The 22,466-nt window shown below is 43.6% G+C and overlaps 1 protein-coding gene across 1 annotated transcript in view; it reads right to left on the reverse strand.

Annotated features, from left to right (window-relative positions):
* Positions 1-3,188: 3,188 nt before the first annotated feature.
* Positions 3,189-22,466, reverse strand: part of LOC115138432 (NHS-like protein 3) — a 37,278-nt gene continuing 18,000 nt past the window's right edge. The window contains 7 exon segments of the mRNA XM_029675272.2: positions 3,189-4,372; positions 4,483-7,800; positions 7,803-8,138; positions 8,304-8,405; positions 8,550-8,700; positions 8,839-8,882; positions 9,010-9,144. Coding sequence (XP_029531132.2) covers positions 4,320-4,372; positions 4,483-7,800; positions 7,803-8,138; positions 8,304-8,405; positions 8,550-8,700; positions 8,839-8,882; positions 9,010-9,144 — 4,139 coding nt within the window. The 3' untranslated portion in view covers positions 3,189-4,319.

The raw sequence follows: 22,466 nt of genomic DNA on the forward strand, positions 1-22,466 counted from the left end.
TGGAATGGTAGTTTTGCAATGGAAGAATGTGCAAAGTAGAAATAAAAATAATGGGGTGCAAAGGAGCAAAATAAATAAATAAATTAAATACAGTTGGGAAAGAGGTAGTTGTTTGGGCTAAATTATAGGTGGGCTATGTACAGGTGCAGTAATCTGTAAGATGCTCTGACAGTTGGTGCTTAAAGCTAGTGAGGGAGATAAGTGTTTCCAATTTAAGAGATTTTTGTAGTTCGTTCCAGTCATTGGCAGCAGAGAACTGGAAGGAGAGGCGGCCAAAGAAAGAATTGGTTTTGGGGGTGACTAGAGAGATATACCTGCTGGAGCGTGTGCTACAGGTGGGAGATGCTATGGTGACCAGCGAGCTGAGATAAGGGGGACTTTACCTAGCAGGGTCTTGTAGATGACATGGAGCCAGTGGGTTTGGCGACGAGTATGAAGCGAGGGCCAGCCAACGAGAGCGTACAGGTCGCAATGGTGGGTAGTATATGGGGCTTTGGTGACAAAACGGATAGCACTGTGATAGACTGCATCCAATTTGTTGAGTAGGGTATTGGAGGCTATTTTGTAAATGACATCGCCAAAGTCGAGGATTGGTAGGATGGTCAATTTTACAAGGGTATGTTTGGCAGCATGAGTGAAGGATGCTTTGTTGCGAAATAGGAAGCCAATTCTAGATTTAACTTTGGATTGGAGATGTTTGATATGGGTCTGGAAGGAGAGTTTACAGTCTAACCAGACACCTAAGTATTTGTAGTTGTCCACGTATTCTAAGTCAGAGCCGTCCAGAGTAGTGATGTTGGACAGGCGGGTAGGTGCAGGTAGCGATCGGTTGAAGAGCATGCATTTAGTTTTACTTGTATTTAAGAGCAATTGGAGGCCACGGAAGGAGAGTTGTATGGCATTGAAGCTTGCCTGGAGGGTTGTTAACACAGTGTCCAAAGAAGGGCCGGAAGTATACAGAATGGTGTCGTCTGCGTAGAGGTGGATCAGAGACTCACCAGCAGCAAGAGCGACCTCATTGATGTATACAGAGAAGAGAGTCGGTCCAAGAATTGAACCCTGTGGCACCCCCATAGAGACTGCCAGAGGTCCGGACAGCAGACCCTCCGATTTGACACACTGAACTCTATCAGAGAAGTAGTTGGTGAACCAGGCGAGGCAATCATTTGAGAAACCAAGGCTGTCGAGTCTACCGATGAGGATGTGGTGGTTGACAGAGTCGAAAGCCTTGGCCAGATCAATGAATACGGCTGCACAGTAATGTTTCTTATCGATGGCGGTTAAGATATCGTTTAGGACCTTGAGCGTGGCTGAGGTGCACCCATGACCAGCTCTGAAACCAGATTGCATAGCAGAGAAGGTATGGTGAGATTCGAAATGGTCGGTAATCTGTTTGTTGACTTGGCTTTCGAAGACCTTAGAAAGGCATGGTAGGATAGATATAGGTCTGTAGCAGTTTGGGTCAAGAGTGTCCCCCTTTGAAGAGGGGATGACCGCAGCTGCTTTCCAATCTTTGGGAATCTCAGATGACACGAAAGAGAGGTTGAACAGGCTAGTAATAGGGGTGGCAACAATTTCGGCAGATAATTTTAGAAAGAAAGGGTCCAGATTGTCTAGCCCGGCTGATTTGTAGGGGTCCAGATTTTTCAGCTCTTTCAGAACTTCAGCTGAATGGATTTGGGAGAAGGAGAAATGGGGAAGGCTTGGGCGAGTTGCTGTTGGGGGTGCAGTGCTGTTGACCGGGGTAGGAGTTGCCAGGTGGAAAGCATGGCCAGCCGTAGAAAAATGCTTATTGAAATTCTCAATTATGGTGGATTTATCAGTGGTGACAGTGTTCCTATCTTCAGTGCAGTGGGCAGCTGGGAGGAGGTGTTCTTATTCTCCATGGACTTTACAGTGTCCCAGAACTTTTTAGAGTTAGTGTTGCAGGAAGCAAATTTCTGCTTGAAAAAGCTAGCCTTGGCTTTTCTAACTGCCTGTGTATAACGGTTTCTAGCTTCCCTGAACAGCTGCATATCACGGGGGCTGTTCGATGCTAATGCAGAACGCCATAGGATGTTTTTGTGTTGGTTAAGGGCATTGAATACTTATTGATTCAAGACATTTCAGATTTTCATTTTTATTAATTTAACATTTCAAAAAACATAACTCCACTTTGACATTATAGGGTATTGTGTGTAGGCCAGTGACAAAATCCAATAATCCATTTTAAATTGAGGCTATAACACAACAGAACTCGGAAAAAGTCAAGGGGTGTGAATACTTTCTGAAGGCACATTGTGTATTAAAAGAGTCAAAAGTTGAATATTTGGTCCCATATTCCTAGCACGCAATGATTACGTCAAGCTTGTGACTCTACAAACTTGGATGCATTTGCGGTTTCTTTTGTTTGCGTTTCAGATCATTTTGTGCCCAATAGAAATGGTAAATAATGTACTGTCATTTTGGAGTCACTTTTATTGTAAATAAGAATAGAACGTTTCTAAACACTTCTACATTAATGTGGATGCTACCATAATTACGGATAGTCCTGAATGAATCGTGAATAATGATTGAGAAAGTTAGATGCACAAATATCATACACCCAAGACATGCTAGCCTCTCATTACAATAACAAGGGAGGTTAGCATTTTTTTTTGGGGGGGGGGTATGATATTTATTCCTCTAACTTTCTCACTCATTCATTCAGGATTATCTGTAAATCATGGGAGCATCCACATTTGGTCCCCTAAAATGGGGGGAACTATCTACAAAAAGTGCTGTATTTCCTAAATGGTTCACCCGATATGGATTTAAATACCCTCAAATTAAAGCTGACAGTCTGTAAATAGTCATGGTATCATTTAAAAACCAAAGTGCTGGAGTACAGAGCCAAAACAAAAATGTCACTGTTACAAAACTTTTGGAGCTCACTGTATACAGTCAAAATCTATTTTATATAGTCTTAGTTTGGACTGTAATTCAACATACAAATGTGTCTAAGATGGATACTGAAAACCCAGACGTGTGTGAACATGGGAGGTTTCAAGACATCCTGATAAGACACAAAAGGTGGAAACCTGGGAACAGGGTGTTTGTGTTGCATAAACGGAATCTAGAGAAGCCTAATTGACTCAAAACATTGATGGAAGATTTCTCAAAAGGTTTCAGATACAAGGTAGAAATAATGAAATGGCTAAATGAATTCATTGTGAAGATAAACATTTATTCTGTTACCTTGAAATAAATGAAACTATACATAATCATTTGTCAGATTACTTTTCTACAATCATTGAAATCACTGAATAATATGTACTTTCAAAGCAGATGTTTCATTGTTGAGAAATATCCCAAATTCTGTACAAATGAGTACAATAAATGCAATGTATAATATAGCTCCCATCTGGTTGAAAGGAAATGTATCAAAATGTGCAGGATATAACTAAAAGCAAGACAAAGATTTGCCGCAATAGTCTTTAAATGACCAGTTAAATTCATAAACTGTGCATCAGATTAAACCTGTGAGATTTGATTTACACGCAGGGTGAGATTCCTGTAAAGGTCTGTACATTCATACCAACAAAAGAAAAAAAAAACATGACCATGAAAATTGGGATTCTCATCATGAATATGATTCTCATTCTAGAACTAGTGGTATCACCCAGCTCTGATTATAGCATTTTAGTAGCTAAGGAGAAAATTAAATATGACAACATCAGGAAAGATTGCCACATATTGACATAGAAAACATAAAATAACATCATATTTCCCACAAAATCTAATGGGAAGATGTCTACAGGACAAATAATTTAGGTCAATTATTTTATTACAACAAACATGGATGAAATAAGAACTCAACACATTCTAATTGTGCATTATCTTATAACGAATATATCAAAAATCCAACATGGTTGTATATAATCCAGACAAGTGTTTGCAGTACCCAACAGCAGTAGCTGTGACATAGTTGACACTAGAGGGCAACCTAGACCAGCATGCACTGTGACTGACTCTCCATTATTAAATCAGACCAGTAAGAAGTCCCTCTGCCAAAGAAAAATGCTCCAAAATACAACAAGAGTATTAGAAAAATTAAAGGCCAACACCATTTTAACATGCACTCAAAGGATTTCAAACTCAGAGCTCTTATGTAAGAGGGTTACATGTAGTTATGTCGAGTAGCCCTGTCTTCAGAAGGCTCTGATTGCATCATCCACTCACTTCTTTTTTATCCACCTCTCTCCCTCTTGTATATTGCGCTTGACATACGGTGTCTTCTCAATGTACAGATAAAAGTCTGTCTTTGTGAATGATTCATCCTTGCTTAGTGGCAGTGTTGCTCATATGGAGGATAATGGTGGCACTGCTGTCCCGCTTGGAGCCTCTGGGGCACCTTTGACAGGAGAGAAAGATCAGTCAGATCAGATCAACAAGCAGTGCAAATGGACAAAAGCTGTAACAAATTAGGCAAGTATGGTTGTGTCACAATCACAGATCCCTTACCCTCAGTGCTGTCTGCTGGCTATGCTTCCTGACCCGCAGTTTGCACATGCTCAGTCTCCACACTGGGCTCTGTCTCTTTGACCTTAGGCTTGGGTTTCCTTGACACAGGTGGAGGCACCTTGACCATCACCTTCTGTATTTCTATGGACTTGGCTGGATTGGACATAGATGAAAGCTCAGCTATCAGGTTCTTTGTGAGATTGGCCTGGGCCTCAGGGGATGAGGGGGTCTCTATGACAATCTTCTTTGTGCTCTTGGCAAAGATGAAACTGGCGGTGGAGGAGGGAGACTTAAGACTTGTTGGAGAGTGCAGACTGAGACGAGAGGGAGGCCCCTCTTTACTTCTGGATGCTGTCCTCAAGCGGATGGCCTCCTGCATCCTCATGGAGGGGGTGGTGGCTGAGGCAGGTGGTGACTTCCTCGTAGGAGAGGTGACAATGGATGACTTTAAGGGTAAATTAAGTATGCTGGGCTGGGGCTTGGCTGGGGCTTCAGCTAAGGCTGTGGCTACCCCTAGGGCCTCAGCTGGGACTGTGGCTGGAGGGGTTTCTGAAGCTGCCTCTGGGGTTGTTTCTGGGGTTGTGGCTCCTTCTGGAGCGGAGGCTGTGGCTACCTCTGGGGCTGAGGTTGCCTCTGGGAATATGGCAGGCTCTGGGTCTGCCTGTGGGGTGTCCTCTGTGGCTGGGGCTGCCTCTGGGGGTTGGGCTATGGGAGATTGTGAGATAACAGTCGTAGTTGGGGATGTGACAGTAGGAGGGGGAGATGTCATGAACAGAGACCTTCGAATAGGCTTCTGGGGAGCCTCACCGTTACTGTTTTTTTTGGCCCTCAAAGTGACTCCTGTCCAGTCCTGTCCCTGGTCCTTTTCCTGATCCTGATCACCATTATTGACAGACCTCAGCTTGACCGTCTGCAGAAGGGTGGGGGTTACCACGGGAGTGGAGCTCTCCTCTGGGGGAGTGGGAGAGAAAGAGCTCTTGCTGAGGGACTTCTCTTGGTTCTGTCCCTCTGTGGTCACTGGACTGTGCTGCTGTATGTTTTCCAGTGGAGGTGGGGGTGGAATACTTTGGGGAGGTGGAGGGATGTAGGAGGGAGGACCAAACTTAGCTTTTGGTGGAGGTGGGGCTTCTTGGGGAGGTGGAGGTGGGATACCCTGGGGTGGAGGTGGGATTCCCTGTAGTACAGATGAAACAGGGGGCACAAGTTCTGTCATAACTACCCTTGGTGGTGGGGGAATGGGCAGGTCAAGCTCATTGCCAAGGGTGGCCAAGTCCATGGGAGAAGGCGGAGGGGGCCAGGAGGATTCCCCAGTGGTGGAGACTAGTGGCGGCTCTGGAGCAGGAATAGAGTCTGAGGGGGCCACAGGTGGGGTCTGTTTGGAAGGGGGAAGGGGAGGATAGTGTGCTGGGGGAGGAGACGGAGATGGGGAGATGTGTGCTAGAGCAGGGCTTACCAAAGACGTATCCATTTTAGGTTGGAATTCAGTCTTTTTGGCTGCAGCAGGAGTAGTAGTCTGTATTTCTGTCTTTACTTTTCCTAGGCCCTTTACTGGAGCTACTGCGGCGTTCACTGATTTTCCATTTACCAAATTACTTGTCTGGACCTTCTCTAGTTTACCTATCAACTGATTTACAATGACCCTCTCTGGTTCAACCACCAACTGACTTCCCTGCACCTTCTCTTCAACCACCAACTGACTTCCCTGCACCTTCTCTTCAACCACCAACTGACTTCCCTGCACCTTCTCTTCAACCACCAACTGACTTCCCTGCACCTTCTCTTCAACCACCAACTGACTTCCCTGCACCTTCTCTTCAACCACCAACTGACTTCCTTGGGCCCTCTCTTCAACCTTCTGTGCTACTTCACTCTCCTGACCTTTTCCTGACTCAAACGTATGTGCTGCTGGATTACTAGTCTCCACAATGGAAGACAGTACCCTTTCCTGGTCTGCTGGACCTGTCTGCTCTTTAGCTCGAGGCTCAGTGACCCCCTCCAGCACACCTCCTGCCTCATCTCTCCTCTCAGGTGACACGTTCTTAACATAACCCTCTCTTGATGTGGATGGCGACTGCCTCTGCTGTCGTCGATCCTTTGGGTTCTTTCGCACCACCGTATCCGTGTTGTTGGGGGCCGGGGGACCTAGTAGCAGTTCAAAGGTGCGCTTGTTGTGTGCCCATGCCTCCGGGGGAGGAGGAGAGGGGGCAGACACCTTGGGTGGGGGCGGGATGTTGAACGGCTCTCTGAGTGACATGACTGAACGTGAGGGAGTTACAGTGTCGACTGGCTCAGGCGTCTTGCTGCTGTCAGAGGCCTGGGGCTGAATGACACGTGATGGGGCTGAAGCTGCCGGCGATGGTGCCATTGGGAAGATGATTGCTCGGATGCCTCTTTTTTTCCCTGGAGATGGGTTAAGGGTCTGTTTGGAAAGGAGGGTGGGCGTGCCACCGTGGCTGGAGTAGCCGCTGGAGGGAGAGACATTCTTCAGGCCATTTTCCTGGGGGGTCTGTTTCTGGGGAGAGGAGCCTGTGGAGCCTGGCTGATCGTTCCTCACCTTCTCCCTGGCTGCCTGCTGTGGGGTGTTGAAGGGGCTGGCTGTCACAGAGCCTGAAGACTCATCCAGAGAGCTGGTGTCTGCTGTGTAGCCAGGGCTACTGTTGTTACTTTCCCCAGCACTGAAAACCTCCCCTCCCTGGAATGGGCTGCTTTGGGGAGGGGCAGTAACCATGCTGTTAATCAGGTCTTGCGAGTGCCTCTTCATGTTGTCCTTGTGTAGGGAGTAGGAGCGGCTGGGTGGGGCCGGTGCCCTCTTGGACTTCATCACAGACATGCTCCGGGCGAAGGGCCCCTGCTGTTTGCCATCATCCCCTCTGGCTTTCCCTTTGCCGTTGGTGGCGGAGATCCAGGAGGCCTTACTGACAGAGGAGTGGATACTCTTGCTGTCCAGGGTCGTCTCCCTGGATGAACCCTCCCCACCCCCCCCCTGTGAGCCCCCCTGTCTGGTGGTGCTGTTGGAGGAGATTGTGGAAGAGTCAGACACCAGGGTCTCAGAGGACTCAGAGTGGCTCCATCCAGAGCTGTCAGAGAAGTGTGGTGGGTTGTAGCGGGAGGCGGATGACATGGTAGAGGCGTGGGAGGGGGCGCGGGAGGAGGCGCGGGAGGAGGCGCGGGAGGAGGCAGGGCTGGCCAGCAGCAGGCTGCTCTTACTGACAGTACGAACGCTGCTCCGACTACGGTTCCGGGTGATCTCCACCACGTCTATGGAGGGTAGCAGCACAGCGTTTGGGATGATCTTAGACATGTAGGTGGCCTGGGGGACATGGACATGACAGGGCTGGGGTGCAGCTGAAGCAGGCTAGAGGTTGTGGTCATCCAGGGGACAGCCAGGGACTTGGGCCGATTCAGGTCGGACAGCTGGGGGCCCATGTGCTGGAGGAGAGCCAGGTCGTCCCTGTGTCCGGCCCGGGAGGGGACCTTCTGGATCTGGTCCTCACAGACAGGCTGCAGGCCTTCTACGGACTGGAGGTACTTCCTCACCCCCTCCTGGGAACCAGCCAGGTGAGGCCCATCGATGGTGGAGAAGTCCAGACTCTCACCGTTAGGGAGCCCACCCTCATCTATAACCTGACGACCTGCACATGAGGCTCTGTCCAACCCTTAAGTGAGGAACAGAACAAATCAGGATAGGTTCATATACAGCTACACAAGCCAATAGAAAAGTATGTGCTTGTGTTAAAGGTGCAATTATCCACAGGCATCTTCACAATGGCCTATACTGACACATTTCAATCCACTTAAGGCATAAATAATGAGTAGCATACCCAGTTCCCTCTGGACGTGATGTGGTATCCCCATAACTGTGGTTCTCCTGTGTCTCCTCCTGGCCTTGGCCTTCTCTGGCTTCAGGGGCCTGAAGGTTGATGCTGGGGAAGGAAACAAAAAGCAGGAGAGAAATATTAGGTCAAAATTACCAACAGGCACTTTCACTCCATACAATCACTGGTTGGACAAGGTGTTACAGTGGTTCCAGTATGAATCATTCTCTGGCTATGGTCATGTCAGGTTACCTTGGCGGGTCAGTCCTGACCGTGAGGACCGTGTGGAGACAGTGGATCGTGTTGAGACCTGTGACGCTGTGTCTGCTATGGTGCTGTCTGACAGATAGTCTCTCCTCTCACTGTCACTCTCAGTGTCGTCTGGCAGCCGGGTCACTGTCGACTATAGGAACCCCAGAAAGTTCAACAGTAAACCATTAGTATACGCTTAATTATAGCAGGTTTGGTGTGAACTTGTAACAGGATAATGTTTAGTGATTTGATGTAGCACCGTGATTAAAATGTAGAATGGGAAACTTACTGTGACGCTTTGGTCATCCTGGTAATCCACCCAATTATTGGTTTCTGAAATAAAGGTAAACATTTTTCAAAAAGAGCAGCCACATTAAATGTACTTAATTAGTTAATCTAATCAGGGGTAGGTGATGGAGTTAGCGTCAGTATTTGGAGGGATTTTCAGGGTGTTTAGTACCTTCCTGCTGCTGCAGTTTGAGTCCCTCTAGGGCCTCAGTGTGCAGGTCCTCCAGGTACTTAGGCCGGCTGCCTTCGATGAACACATTCTCCTGGAAGTGTGGAGGGACGAGAGTCCCATCCTCATGCTTTGGGACTGCTGGGAGGAGAGAGAATGTGAGTGGATATACATACTGTGTATGTCTATGCATGCATTTTCATTACAGCGTGTGTAAATAAATGCACAATATCAATGACAAAACGACATTGTATCATAATGATTGGATATTAATTATATCCACAAAGGTTGAATGTGAACAGATGTCTCTACTTATCAATCCTGTTCCAAAACAATCTTTATATAACTCACTATACAATGGCTGCTATGTGCAATAAAGACAATGCAACAACCCAAAAGAATGGGTAATTGTCCTCAACATTTAAAATGGTATTCATCAACTACATTAGCCACAAGTCCCAGCAGGCTTCATTGAGATAATCAGCCAGTATATTCCACAAACATTCCTACTCTCATATAATTCAGAGAAGCAGTGTCATAGGGTTATCATGAGAACAGTAGTAGTACCCATTCCAGAACAGCAGTCCTGACTAGAGGTCGACCGATTATGATTTTTCAGCGCTGATACCGATTATTGGAGGACCAAAAAAAGCCGATACCGATTAAATCAGACTATTTATTTTATTTTATTTGTAATAAAGACAATTACAACAATACTGAATGAACACTTATTTTAACTTAATATAAGACATCAATAAAATCAATTAAGCCTCAAGTAAATGAAACATGTTCAATTTGATTTAAATAATGCAAAAACAAAGTGTTGGAGAAGAAAGTAAAAGTGCCATGTAAGAAAGCTAACATTTAAGTTCCTTGATAAGAACATGAGAACATATGAAAACTGGTGGTTCCTTTTAACATGAGTCTTCAATATTCCCAGGTAAGAAGCTTTAGGTTGTAGTTATTATAGGAATTATAGGACTATTTCTCTCTAGTCCAAATACCATTGTATTGCATATACCTTTGACTATTGGATGTTCTTATAGGCACTTTAGTATTGCCAGTGTAACAGTATAGTTTGTCCCTCTCCTCGCGCCTACCGTGGCTCGAACCAGGAACACATCGACAACAGCCACCCTCGAAGCATCGTTACCCATGCAGAACAAGGGGAACAACTACTCCAAGTCTCAGAGCGAGTGACGTTTGAAACGCTATTAGCGCGCACCCCGCTAACTAGCTAGCCATTTCACATCGGTTACACCAGCCTAATCTCGGGAGTCTATCGACGAAGTCATAAACAGCGCAATGCTTGAAGCATTGTAAAGAGCTGCTGGCAAAACGCACAAAATTGCTGTTCGAATGAATGCTTACGAGCCTGCTGGTGCCTACCATCGCTCAGTCAGACTGCTCTATCAAATCATAGACTTAATTATAACATAACACACAGAAATACGAGCCTTGGGTCATTTAATATGGTAGAATCTGGAAACTATCATCGAGAACAAGACATTTATTCTTTCAGTGAAATACCGAACCGTTCCGTATTTTATCTAACGGGTGGCATCCATAAGTCTAAATATTCCTGTTACATTGCACAACCTTCAATGTTATGTCATAATTATGTAAAATTCTGGCAAATTAGTTTGCAACGAGCCAGGCGGACCAAACTGTTGCATATACCCTGACTCTACGTGCAATGAACGCAAGAGAAGTGACACAATTTCACCTGGTTAATATTGCCTGCTAACCTAAATATGCAGGTTTAAAAATATATACTTCTTTGTATTGATTTTAAGAAAGGCATTGGTGTTTATGGTTAGGTAAATTCGTCCAACGATTGTGCTTTTTTCCGCAAATGCGCTTTTGTTAAATCATCCCCCGTTTGGCGAAGTTGGCTGTCTTTGTTAGGAAGAAATAGTCTTCACACAGTTCGCAACGAGCCAGGCGGCCCAAACTGCTGCATATACCCTGACTCTGTTGCAAGAGAAGTGACAAAGAAATTCATGTTAGCAGGCAATATTAACTAAATATGCAGGTTTAAAAATATATAGTTGTGTATTGATTTTAAGAAAGGCATTGATGTTTATGGTTAGGTACACGTTGGAGCAAAGACATTCCTTTTTCGCGAATGCGCACCGCATCGATTATATGCAATGCAGGACACGCTAGATAAACTAGTAATATCATCAACCATGTGTAGTTATAACTAGTGATTATGATTGATTGTTTTTTATAAGGTAAGTTTAATGCTAGCTAGCAACTTATCTTGGCTTCTTACTGCATTCGCGTAACAGGCAGGCTCCTCGTGGAGTTCAATGTAAAGCTGGTGGGTAGAGCGTTGGACTAGTTAACTGTAAGGTTGCGAGATTGAATCCCCGAGCTGACAAGGTAAAAATCTGTCGTTCTGCCCCTGAACAAGGCAGTTAACCCACCGTTCCTAGGCCGTCATTGAAAATAAGAATGTGTTCTTAACTGACTTGCCTAATTAAATAAAGGTGTAAAAAAAATAATAATAATAAAAAATTAAAAAATAATAATAATAAAAAAATGTTTAAAAATCGGCCAAATCGCTGTCCAAAAATACCGATTTCCGATTGTTATGAAAACTTGAAATCGGCCCTAATTAAATCGGCCATTCCAATTAAATCGGGCGACCTCTAGTCCTGGCATCTAGGATCAGCGAGATAATGTTAAGTGCAGGGCAGCTGTGGCCGCGTGCTAAGCCATCATCTTTAGTTAAACAAAGCTGCTTTAAAATGTAGCCACGTCCTGTACATGCTCTGTTGGGCTAGGAGGACCATGCTGGAATTAGTCCGTTCTACCATGTGCTCTCAATGATCACTGCTATAACCATCACCATCTCTTTATTTCTCTGGAAATATACCGTTGACCACATTTACCATATCCTCCTAGTAATAACAAGTTCACACAAACTGTCAATTCAGTCAGAATGATTGATGAATTAAGTGTTTTGCAGAAACAGTGACAGTATCCCAGCAAAGTAAGGAAATACAAGCTCTCAATGATAGACATTCAACCAAATAACATCAGAAGAGATGAAATAGAATGGTCCATTAGAGCTTGCAATGCCTCTGTATCACACCAACAGCTAACAGTTAACACATTTCATGACTACAGATCGCCTTTACAGTCTTACTCATATCAATTGAACCAGTTAACCACCCTTCCCTTATCCCCTAGAAATGACCTAGAAAAGGTTTTATGGCCAACACTTGCTTGGCCATAAAACTTCAAGAAGGGAATTCAAGGTATGTATCATAAATGAAAACTGTCTGAGAATATCCAGGACTTAGTCCATTGCTTTAGCCTAAACTGTAACTCACCTTTCCTGTTGAAAAGCGAAGGCACTGCCAGACAGTAAACATTCAGAGTCAAAAGCACCACCATAGCTTCTGAGATACCATGGTAATATAAACCCCAAAAATGTATAAAAAACAGATCTTATCCTTCAAAAGTAAACAGGAGTCCAAAACTATCCCAGTGAGTTTGTTTTTCCAGAGTTTAATTTTGTTTTAGGGTAGATCATCCGATACAGACAAAATAATTCAGTGGATCCAGATAGAAGATATCTCCCTTGTTTTTGTTATTACCACCCAGATCTAGTGGTTCCATCACTAGACAACGCAAACTCACACTATTCCCCGGAACCTAATTCTACCCATCCCTCGAATAAGCACCCCCTTCCTTATGTCCCTGAGCGACTGATCCCCACTGCTCTCTGTTTGTGGACATGCTGACCCTGGATTGGTCAGAACGTTGTTATGACACTGACCATGCTGGTGGGATCAGACACAATCGCTCAAACACACAAAGGGAAATAGTGGTTAGACAGTCTAAGCTCTCATCTGCTTGAAGCAACCATTTAATCATACTGACTAGCTACTGTGCCATTTCTGACAACTAATGTGGTTTAACTGAGAGGAAATCTATAGGAATCCTTGAAGAACAAGGTCCTTGTGAAGTCCGATTCTCACCACACACATTCCCCACAAGGTGGAGTAAAGGAGCTAGACAGTATGAAGGTTTCAGTATTCAAACAAGATAGATCCTGTTGGGAGAGAATGTTAACACTTATGCCTTACACGATATAATAATGTTAAACAATGAAATCATGTTCCCCAATTACTTTTATCTACCAACACAGTCAATGGGCTCTCACTGGATTAAAATAATCAACTGAATACATAATTCCCTGTGATTTACTGCTGATACAAATGTTGTGGAGAGGCTAGTATCTTATTACTTCACATACCTTTAGCAAATCTACAATTGACATTCCTTATTCGCACGAGGGGTATGTCTGAAAATGTGTTCTACTGTGATGCACAAACCTCAATCTGCACCTGGGAAAGTGGTATATTTACTTCCTGATGCAGTAAGCAAACATTGCCATGTTATTGTCATGCTCAGTAGCTATAACTCTTTACATCAGTGCTACAGGTATCTCACCAGGATGAATGGTACCTTCTTACGAAATACGACTCACGTGGGCCATCAATGGCTTTTTTATTTAACATGACATTGTCATTCATAGATAAGAGAGGCCTTTGTAGGTAGGGACAACAGGTACATGAGGGGAAAAAAGGAAATGTAGGTGCAGCCAAAATGACAAATAGATTTAAAGATGAATACAACAGTCAGAGATAGTTAATAGTGTGTGTGGGGGGGGGTCATGTCATCTGTACTTATTTGAGCCTATTATAATTATGTTCATATTAATAACAGTAATACCCCACTTGAGTCTAATAGAACATCAGCAGGATTTATGGGGGGGGGGTTGAAATCATGTGAGCCCCCAAACTAATTTCGGTGACGATACCCAATCTAATATGCATGATTCCCAATAGATTAATGCTGTGACAAAGATCAGTTTACAGTCTCAATAAACAACATACGATTTTAGACTGATATTATTGTACATTTGACACATACTGAGCATTTAGCCATGTGCCATTACATTAGTCACATCAGTAATTGATAATACAGACTATTGGTATATTGCTAGGTCTTTCAGGAATTAAGTCAATGACATGATTATTCAACTAATAAGACTCAATTTAAAGAGAGAAATCAGTAGAATGAGTTCATGCCTGTTACTCATGATCTAACGCAGTCATCAGGGTGGTTCTGATGGGGCGGCAGGTAGCCTATTGGTTAGAGCGTTGGACTAGTAACCGAAAGGTTGCGAGATCGAATCCCCGAGCTGACAAGGTTGTTCTGCCCCTGAACAAGGCAGTTAACCCACTGTTCCTAGGCCATCATTGAAAATAAGAATTTGTTCTTAACTGACTTGCCTAGTTAAATAAGGGTAAAAAAAAAATGACAGACTTCATTTAGTGAGCACACCAATGTTATTATAGTTGTGATTTTCTATTAGTTTTTATTTGTTGTTATTATTTTTTATTGTTTAGTTTCAGTTCATTTTCAGACTTGATTTACTTGTTTTTATTTGGTTTCAGTTAGAAATGTTTTTATCAATTTCGTTTTTATATTATTTAGTTTCAGTTTTAGTGTCAGGGACAGAAAGTGGGCTTATGCGTGGGAGGCTAGGAGCCATGTATATGTTGTAGGACTATAGCAGGGGTACTCCAGTTCTCCTTGAGATGGTTCAGTCACACAAATGTCCTAGGTGGCAAATGTCCTAAGTGGCAAAGTTCCAGATGGATATTGTCATTTATCGGCGTAGTAACAAACCCCCACCTCGCAACCCCAATCTGTTAAAACCCTTCTTCAGCCAAGTAGGCACGGGTGGGGAGTGCCCGGGCCAACCAACTAGGGAGCCAGGCCCACACAATCAGATTAAGCAACAACAAGAAAATGACATTTCTATTTTTATCTAAACACCCTCAGAGCAAGCAGTGTACTGGAATGACATTCAGATGAACTGGAATGAAATTCACTCAATGGATGGGTGGCCAAAAATAACTAACTGAAAGCCACACCCCCAATCAGCCACAAATATGACCACACTGAGGATATGTCATTGCTTCTACGGCTACACAGTGCATTCGGAAAGTATTCAGACCACACGACTTCTTCCACATTTTTGTTACAGCCTTATTATAAAATTGATTAAATTGTTTGTTTTTTTACCATCAATCTACTCGCAATAACCCATAATGACAAAGTAAAAATAGGTTACAACCTCAAGTCTTCTTGGGTATGACACTACAAGCTTGGCACACCTGTATTTGGGGCGTTTCTCCCATTCTTCTCTGCAGATCCACTCAAGCTCTGTCAGGTTGTATGGGGAGAGTCGCTGCACAGCAATTTTCAGGTCTCTCCGGAGATGTTCGATTGGGTTCAAGTCAGGGCTCTGGCTGGGCCAGTCAAGGACACTCCTGCGTTGTCTTGGCTGTGTGCTAAGGGTCGTTATCCTGTTGGAAGGTGAACCTTCGCCCCAGTCTGAGGTCATGAGTGCTCTGGAGCAGATTTTCTTCAAGGATCTCTGTACTTAGCTCCGTTCATCTTTCCCTCGATCCCGACTAGTCTCCCAAGTTCCTGCCGCTGAAAAACATCCCCACAGCATGATGCTGCCACCACCATGCTTCACAGTAGGGATGGTGCCAAGTTTCCTCCAGGTGTGATGCTTGGAATTCAGGCAAAAGAGTTCAATATTGGTTTCATCAGTTCAGAGAATCCTATTTCTCATGGTCTAAAAGTCTTTTGGTGCCTTTTGGCAAACTCCAAGCGGGCTTCCATGCGTCTTTTACTGAAGAGTGGCATCTGTCTGGCCACTCTACCATAAAGGTATGATTTGTGGAGTGCTGCAAAGATGGTTGTCCTTCTGGAAGGATCGTTAACCTCCACATAGGAACTCTGGAGCTCTGTCAGAGTGTCCATCGGGTTTTTGGTCACCTCCCTGACCAAGGCCCTTGCTCAGTTTGGCCGGGTGGCCAGCTCTAGGAGGAGTCTTGGTAGTTCTAAACTTCTTCCATTTAAGACTGATGGAGGCCACTGTGTTCTTGGGGACCATCAATGCTGCAGAAATGTTTTATTACCCTTCTCCAGATCTGTGCCTCGACACAATCCTTTCTCGGAGCTCTATGGACAATTCCTTCAACCTCACGGCTTGGTTTCTGCTCTGACATGCACTGTCAACTATGGGACCTTATATAGACAGGTGTGTGTCTTTCCAAATCATGTCCAATCAATTGAATTTACCACAGGTGGACTCCAATCAAGTTGTAGACATCTCATGGATGATCAATGGAAACAGGATGCACCGAGTCTCATAGCAAAGGGTCTGAATAGTTAAGTAAATAAGGGATATTTTATTTTTGTAAAAATATCTAAAAACCTGTTTTCGCTGTGTCATTATGGGGTATTGTGGGTAGATGGATAAAATATTGTGTTTCCTCAAATGTTAAATTAAGGCTGTAACGTAACAAAATTTGGAAAAGGGGAAGGGGTCTGAATACTTTCCGAATGCACTGTATAGTGTACTTACAAATCCTGCCTCGTTCCAGTCCATTTCACCTTCAGACACTACAGATCAGAACGATCCCTCAAGTTTAAACATGTCTGTACACACGCATGCACAGCATACACATTAAACTTCACTCAAACGCGTGTAACCCGCGCACGTACACACACACAGAATTAGCAGCCAAGCACAGCAAACATGTAATAATCACAGTAATTACACCAATTAAGGTCAGAAGTCATGTGTACAGAGTACTTCCCTGTGGTTCTCTAATTAAAAACACTTAAAAAGGTCAGGAGTGACAGAACCTTCTGTATCCCACTTTCCTGCCAGGCAGCACCACAGCAAGGGTTTAGCTAAAGATAAGCTCTGGATAAAATCCCATTAAAAAGAATGGAGAATGAAAGAGACTGAAACATGCAGAGTCAGACCTGCTAGGGCACGCACACTTCAGGAAGGCACAGCTCTGGTAGGCCCCTACTGACAGGCAGGTCACACTACATTAGGAGCTTAAAATCTACTTTACTAGACCAGCAGGGAGAATTTTCCAGGCAGTAGACAGTATGCCCTCAAAGACAAGTGTTAGGATATCTAGAAATCATGGAAGCCTATGGCAAGCTGTTCGGTAAAGAACGTCTGGCTTTTGGAGAACTCTTCATATTAGCTATATTTAGAAAATAAAAAAAGCACAATTGTTTCTGTATTGAAGGTCTATGGATGTTATTACGTACAGTATATTACCTGTTCTTTTGGAAAATGGTGTGGAGCTCTAGTCTGGGAGCATATAAGACCAGCAAAAACTGATTTGAGACCACTGCTCCACCATGCACAACGCCTGCAGAAGGCAGCAAGCTCAGTACGGTACCATGGGCGTAGCAGCATAAGCACAGTGGGTGTGCGAGGTGGATTCCACTGTGCAGGTCTCACTCTGTGTGCACATGTACATGCTGCTTATCACTACCTCAGTCTTTGAGAGGGCATGAAAAGAACATGATGTTCAGGGAGGGGAAAACTATTACCAGTTTAACCACCTTGACTTTAAGCTACCATTTTGTCAAAGCGGGACTGACATGATCAAAAGCTGCATGGTTCCATTCATCTAGCATGCCATGAAATCGTGTATAAAGATACTGTCATCCAAAAAGATACAAAACCCATTTATCACTCAACTTCTGTCATGCATTCATCATCATCTTTTGTGGGCTGGCAGAGTTTCAAATGCTTTTCCTGACATGACAATAGTCTGGAGGGTGGGAGTAATTTACATTACAATAAATGCTATGTAACGGTTGCTGAACGCCATGAGGCTTGACCAGGTAATGATTAGACTAAGCATTAGACTTTTACAAAGAGTGAAATGAGTGATGGAATCCAACACATAAATAGGACTAGAGGACATGCATGCTGGCACTTTATATAAATAAATAAAAATCAGGATGTGCTGATTAATATTCCCAATTATTCTAATTGAAAATGTTATTACATGCTGTCATACAACTTCTTCCCATTCATCTGTATTGTTAATCACTAGGCAGGAAGCAAAATCCTACAAGCGACAGCCTGTGCTTGAGCTGTTGCACATAAAATAAATGGACATCTCTAGCTCAATGTCCAAAGGAGTGTTTCAGCCCATGTCATTAAGAGCCAAGGCATACATTTCCCCTGTACCTGACCTTGGAGAGGTGACGTTGGGAAGTGTCATGGTGACTGCTTTCAGACAGACTGGTGTTACATTCAGGTATTTCACACACAGTGATAAGGCAGAGGTCCTTGCCTTCCCATAAGACCGAAGCAGGAAAGACCAGCACATACACCACAGCAAGTTCTGTTAAACTCCTGCAGCTGCCAGGGGCAATGTAACAATGCAGAGGAGGGCAGTGTGTTTGATTCCCACCATAAGCTGAGGAAAGAGAAACAGTATCCAGGCTCTAAAACCGGTTCTCCTGCTCTCCCCAGCCTTTATGTGCTCATCCAAGGCTCAGAGGTTTATTCATGCTGTACAGTCACCCACACCCATGCATACACACCGTCACATTATGAAACTGTATGTCATGCCAAACTCAGTGTATAAAGTCAGCTAATCAACTGTATGTAAGATAACATTGAAAGGCATGCTGAAATACTGTACAGCACTCCTCCTGTACTTCTGTATGACTACAATATTGCAGGACACTGCCCAGGTGTGGCAAAATCGTGCAAACTTTAGAAGGACTAGAAAGAAATATCGCTGTGATAACTTTTGACAAACCCGTACAAAGCGCTACCATTCTCTGGGCTCAGGGGAGTTGTGTGTCTAGAACCGAGGAATGCATGGAATCTCCGGGTGAGAGTAGAACGTCTACAGATCAAGAATCCAGGTGACCTACAGGTGCCAGGTGAACAATAGAATCATATCACTCTGGCATCACTCCTCCTCTCCTTATACCCCTATCAGTCAGCTTAGTGTGAACCTGTTGAAAAAGTTCAGCTGTAGCGAGCACAAGATATGAGCGACAACAGCAGCATTAGGCCAGCTAACAGCCTGGCTTTACTAGGTGGCTTACAGGATCAACTGGGCCAAGAGCAATGCAGGCAAATAACACACGGTAGAAGCACTGACGCCCATGCAGATGATGTGTGCAGTGCCTACAGATAAATCACGCATGTACAGCAAACGCACAAAGGGTCAGCCTATGGGATTGTGTGTCCCAGGACCATGTGAGGCATTGTCCAGGTCATCACAGGAGGCTGTGCCAACACATTTACTGGGCCAGTGGGTTACCCCACATTACAATGTAGGGTCCAGGAGCACACTTCTCTGCTAGCTACAATGTACTCAAACATGATGTCTGGGTCAAACTCTTTGGTCCATGTTTACCAATACATTCCCACCAAGAAGAAAGGTGGGGTGAACATACTATTTTAAGGGAGTTGAACTGGAAGAAAGATTTACAAAACACATCAATTTCTCACCAAAAGTTCTAAACAAGAGGCCATATGCCCATGACATCCTAACAACGCTAAACAAACCACTGTAGATCCCTTCTCATTCCCCATTCCATTGAGTATATTGTTTCAGGACACACATCAGCTGTCTGTTAGACTGACATTTGTTTCTGATGGAAACTTATTTAATCTAATTCATAGGAGGGTGAGATCTATGTGAGGGAGGGCTGGGTCAAAATAAGAAACAGAACCACTTGTTTCTACTTAATGTAACTGTTCTGGCTGGGATTTTAATTAACTGGGTGCATGCCAACACCAGCCCAGGCCAGGCAATAGGTCCCATCCTCTTTGGTATGACTGAATCACGTCCAGAATAAAAGCTGACATTTATTTTCATATGGCTTATCTGGAGGAATTTAACCTTCTGTGGGGATACTGTGAGCTTTTCCAGGAGCATTTCAGTATCTGATGCCTGGCACAATACTTCTAGATGCTACCTTGTAAAGTGTTAGTTGCCTTCTTATTTGAGCAAGCCACGTTGTTGGTAAAAGCAAGCTGCCTTTTGGAGTTACTTGCCAGGGCAAACACAGAACAAACCACGTGTTCATCGCTGAGGGCTCACTTGCGTAATAACAGCTGGACTATAAATTACATAGAAAAAGGAAGACTTGGTCATTATGATAGTATCTGTTACCTGAAGGGACGCTTTACCTGAGGCCTACCGCTTCATTACTGCTGCATCTGAGTAATCCACTCAGACAGGTAGCACAACAGCAATATCCCACCGTTTGAAACAATTCCCCTGCTCAGGCCACACAACATGTCAGGTCAAATTTGAAATTTCCCTTCTCAATCTCCTTCAACAGATAGGTAACATTTCCAGGAATTATAGCTGTACACCACTGGATGTGGACAATGTGGGGACGTATCCTGTGCTGACCCTTGGCAGGGGAGAAATACCTTCTCTCCCACTCAGTTTATATTCTCTCACAGAGCTCTTAAACAGCCCACCACTATGATGATTAGGCACTAGGTTTTAATGGCAGGAACCCGGTTACCGAGATATACCGGGATTTTCCCGGGATAAATAACTGCGAGAAACCAGTAAATTATAATAAATTATTTATGTGAACAGCAGGGCGTGAAATGGAACTGTTAAATCATATGCGATGTCTAAATGTGGCTTCTCTACTGCCTCTGCATGATGAATCAACGCTCAGGGTGGGGACAGACTGCCCATCTCAGAATGGAGCGCATTTCACAATGCATGTAGACCTATCATCTCGCAACTTTTACTAACATTTGCTGCAGCATAGCCTATGCTAGAGTAATGTAAAGACAGAATGCGCGTCTTATTTACCTATCTCCATCTGGCTTTCAGGGTGACCTTGTTTTTTAATTGTAAATATTATTTTATTTGTAATTGCAGCTGCAGAGTTTTAAAACAGCCTATCACTCAAATATCGTTGCTTTAAAATCCGTGTGCACGCGAGCACTCTCTCGCAGTCACTCCCTCTCCATCAACTCCATTCAAATTGCATCCAAAATAAATAATAATGTTCTAGATTGAGAGATAGCGCTATCTATATCCTAGCCTACCCCTTTCAGGTAATAAATTCAATGCAGTATTAGCCTTATATTTGGCCAATTATGATGAGTTACACATAATACGCTTCTAAATTACAGCATCTGTCTCTTGCTCAATACGCAAGTACCTGTAGCACCGTTAAAAACGCTCATTAACTCTTGGGAGTCCAAATGCAGGAAAAACTAGACAAGAATAGCTTGCTGGACATTTTTATTTTAGCATTTCTTATGCCAATAGACTATTCGAAGAGGGACGGAAGCTCTTATTTGCTGAATGTTAAATACAAAGCCAATAGTTTGAAAGAAGAGCGAACGCGGGCGATGGCGGAAGGCTATAGTAGTTATTTATTCATACCCATAACCATTCAATCTTTGTGAAGGGGAATGAAAGCCTTCTGCATCGAATTGTAGTCCTATTTTATTCAAGTATGCCATTAGAATGATTAAGATAAGGACAACGATTTTTATTTTATTTTATGTAACTGTTGAAAGCGAGGAATGAAGCAACAAGAGAGAAAGGGGACGTAGGCTAATAACATTAGGGGAAACATCATGAAAAGGTAAATATGCGTCACCTTACTATAATACAAATATGCCATATTAGATATCAACATTCCAATCAAATTCACTAGCCTATACACATGTGCTGCACCAGAATACTTTATCATGCTCGTAATTCCAGTCCATACAGTACAGTGATACAGTTCACACTCACAAATATTAGCCAACTGGAGCTAGTTTCATTTATTTACCCAAGAGAGCATATAGGTAGTTACATCGAATGGCTTTTGTGTTTTTCTCTCATGCGTAAAATGTGCTGTAGCCTATATCATACTGTATATGTATTGGATAACTGCACAATTATCTGGGCTTGTGCTCATTACATGCCGTTAATGTAGGGCTCATAAAACGTATTTAATATATGGCTCATCAGGCTAGAATTTGATCACGCTAATCAAAGATCTAATCAAATCCAGACATTTATATGCTTTATAATGTTTTTGAATGACACTTCCGGTTATGGCGGGAAATACCGGGTTACCCGGAGAAAAGTGATTTATTCTCGTGATGGAACATTTGTAAATAAATCGGGAAAATATTCACCCCTAATATGCACACCATTTAAGTGTGTGTGTACGCGCTAGGGCTCATGATTCTATTTGTATTACTATTCAATACTGCGATTATATTTCGATTTGACGTTCCAAACATGCGCGTGTACGTCTGCTACAGAGACTAGACAAAGCAAGTTTTGATAAATCAGTGAAATAAAAAAAATGCTCACTATTTAAAAAGAAGAATGAAAAAAAAAATGGGAGTTTAGGCGCAGGAACAGCCGACTGGCGCTAGCTGACGCGACCTACAGTAGCAACAAAAATAAATACTTTTACAAATCGATAGCCTACCTGGAGTCAAATATCAATGTTTCATCCAAAAATACTGTGATCTGTAATTATCGATCCCCACTACTAGTGTGCGTACCCGTGTGTGTATTTATGTT

The sequence above is a fragment of the Oncorhynchus nerka genome, linkage group LG12 (genome assembly GCF_034236695.1).
Source record: "Oncorhynchus nerka isolate Pitt River linkage group LG12, Oner_Uvic_2.0, whole genome shotgun sequence".
Lineage (NCBI taxonomy): Eukaryota > Metazoa > Chordata > Actinopteri > Salmoniformes > Salmonidae > Oncorhynchus > Oncorhynchus nerka.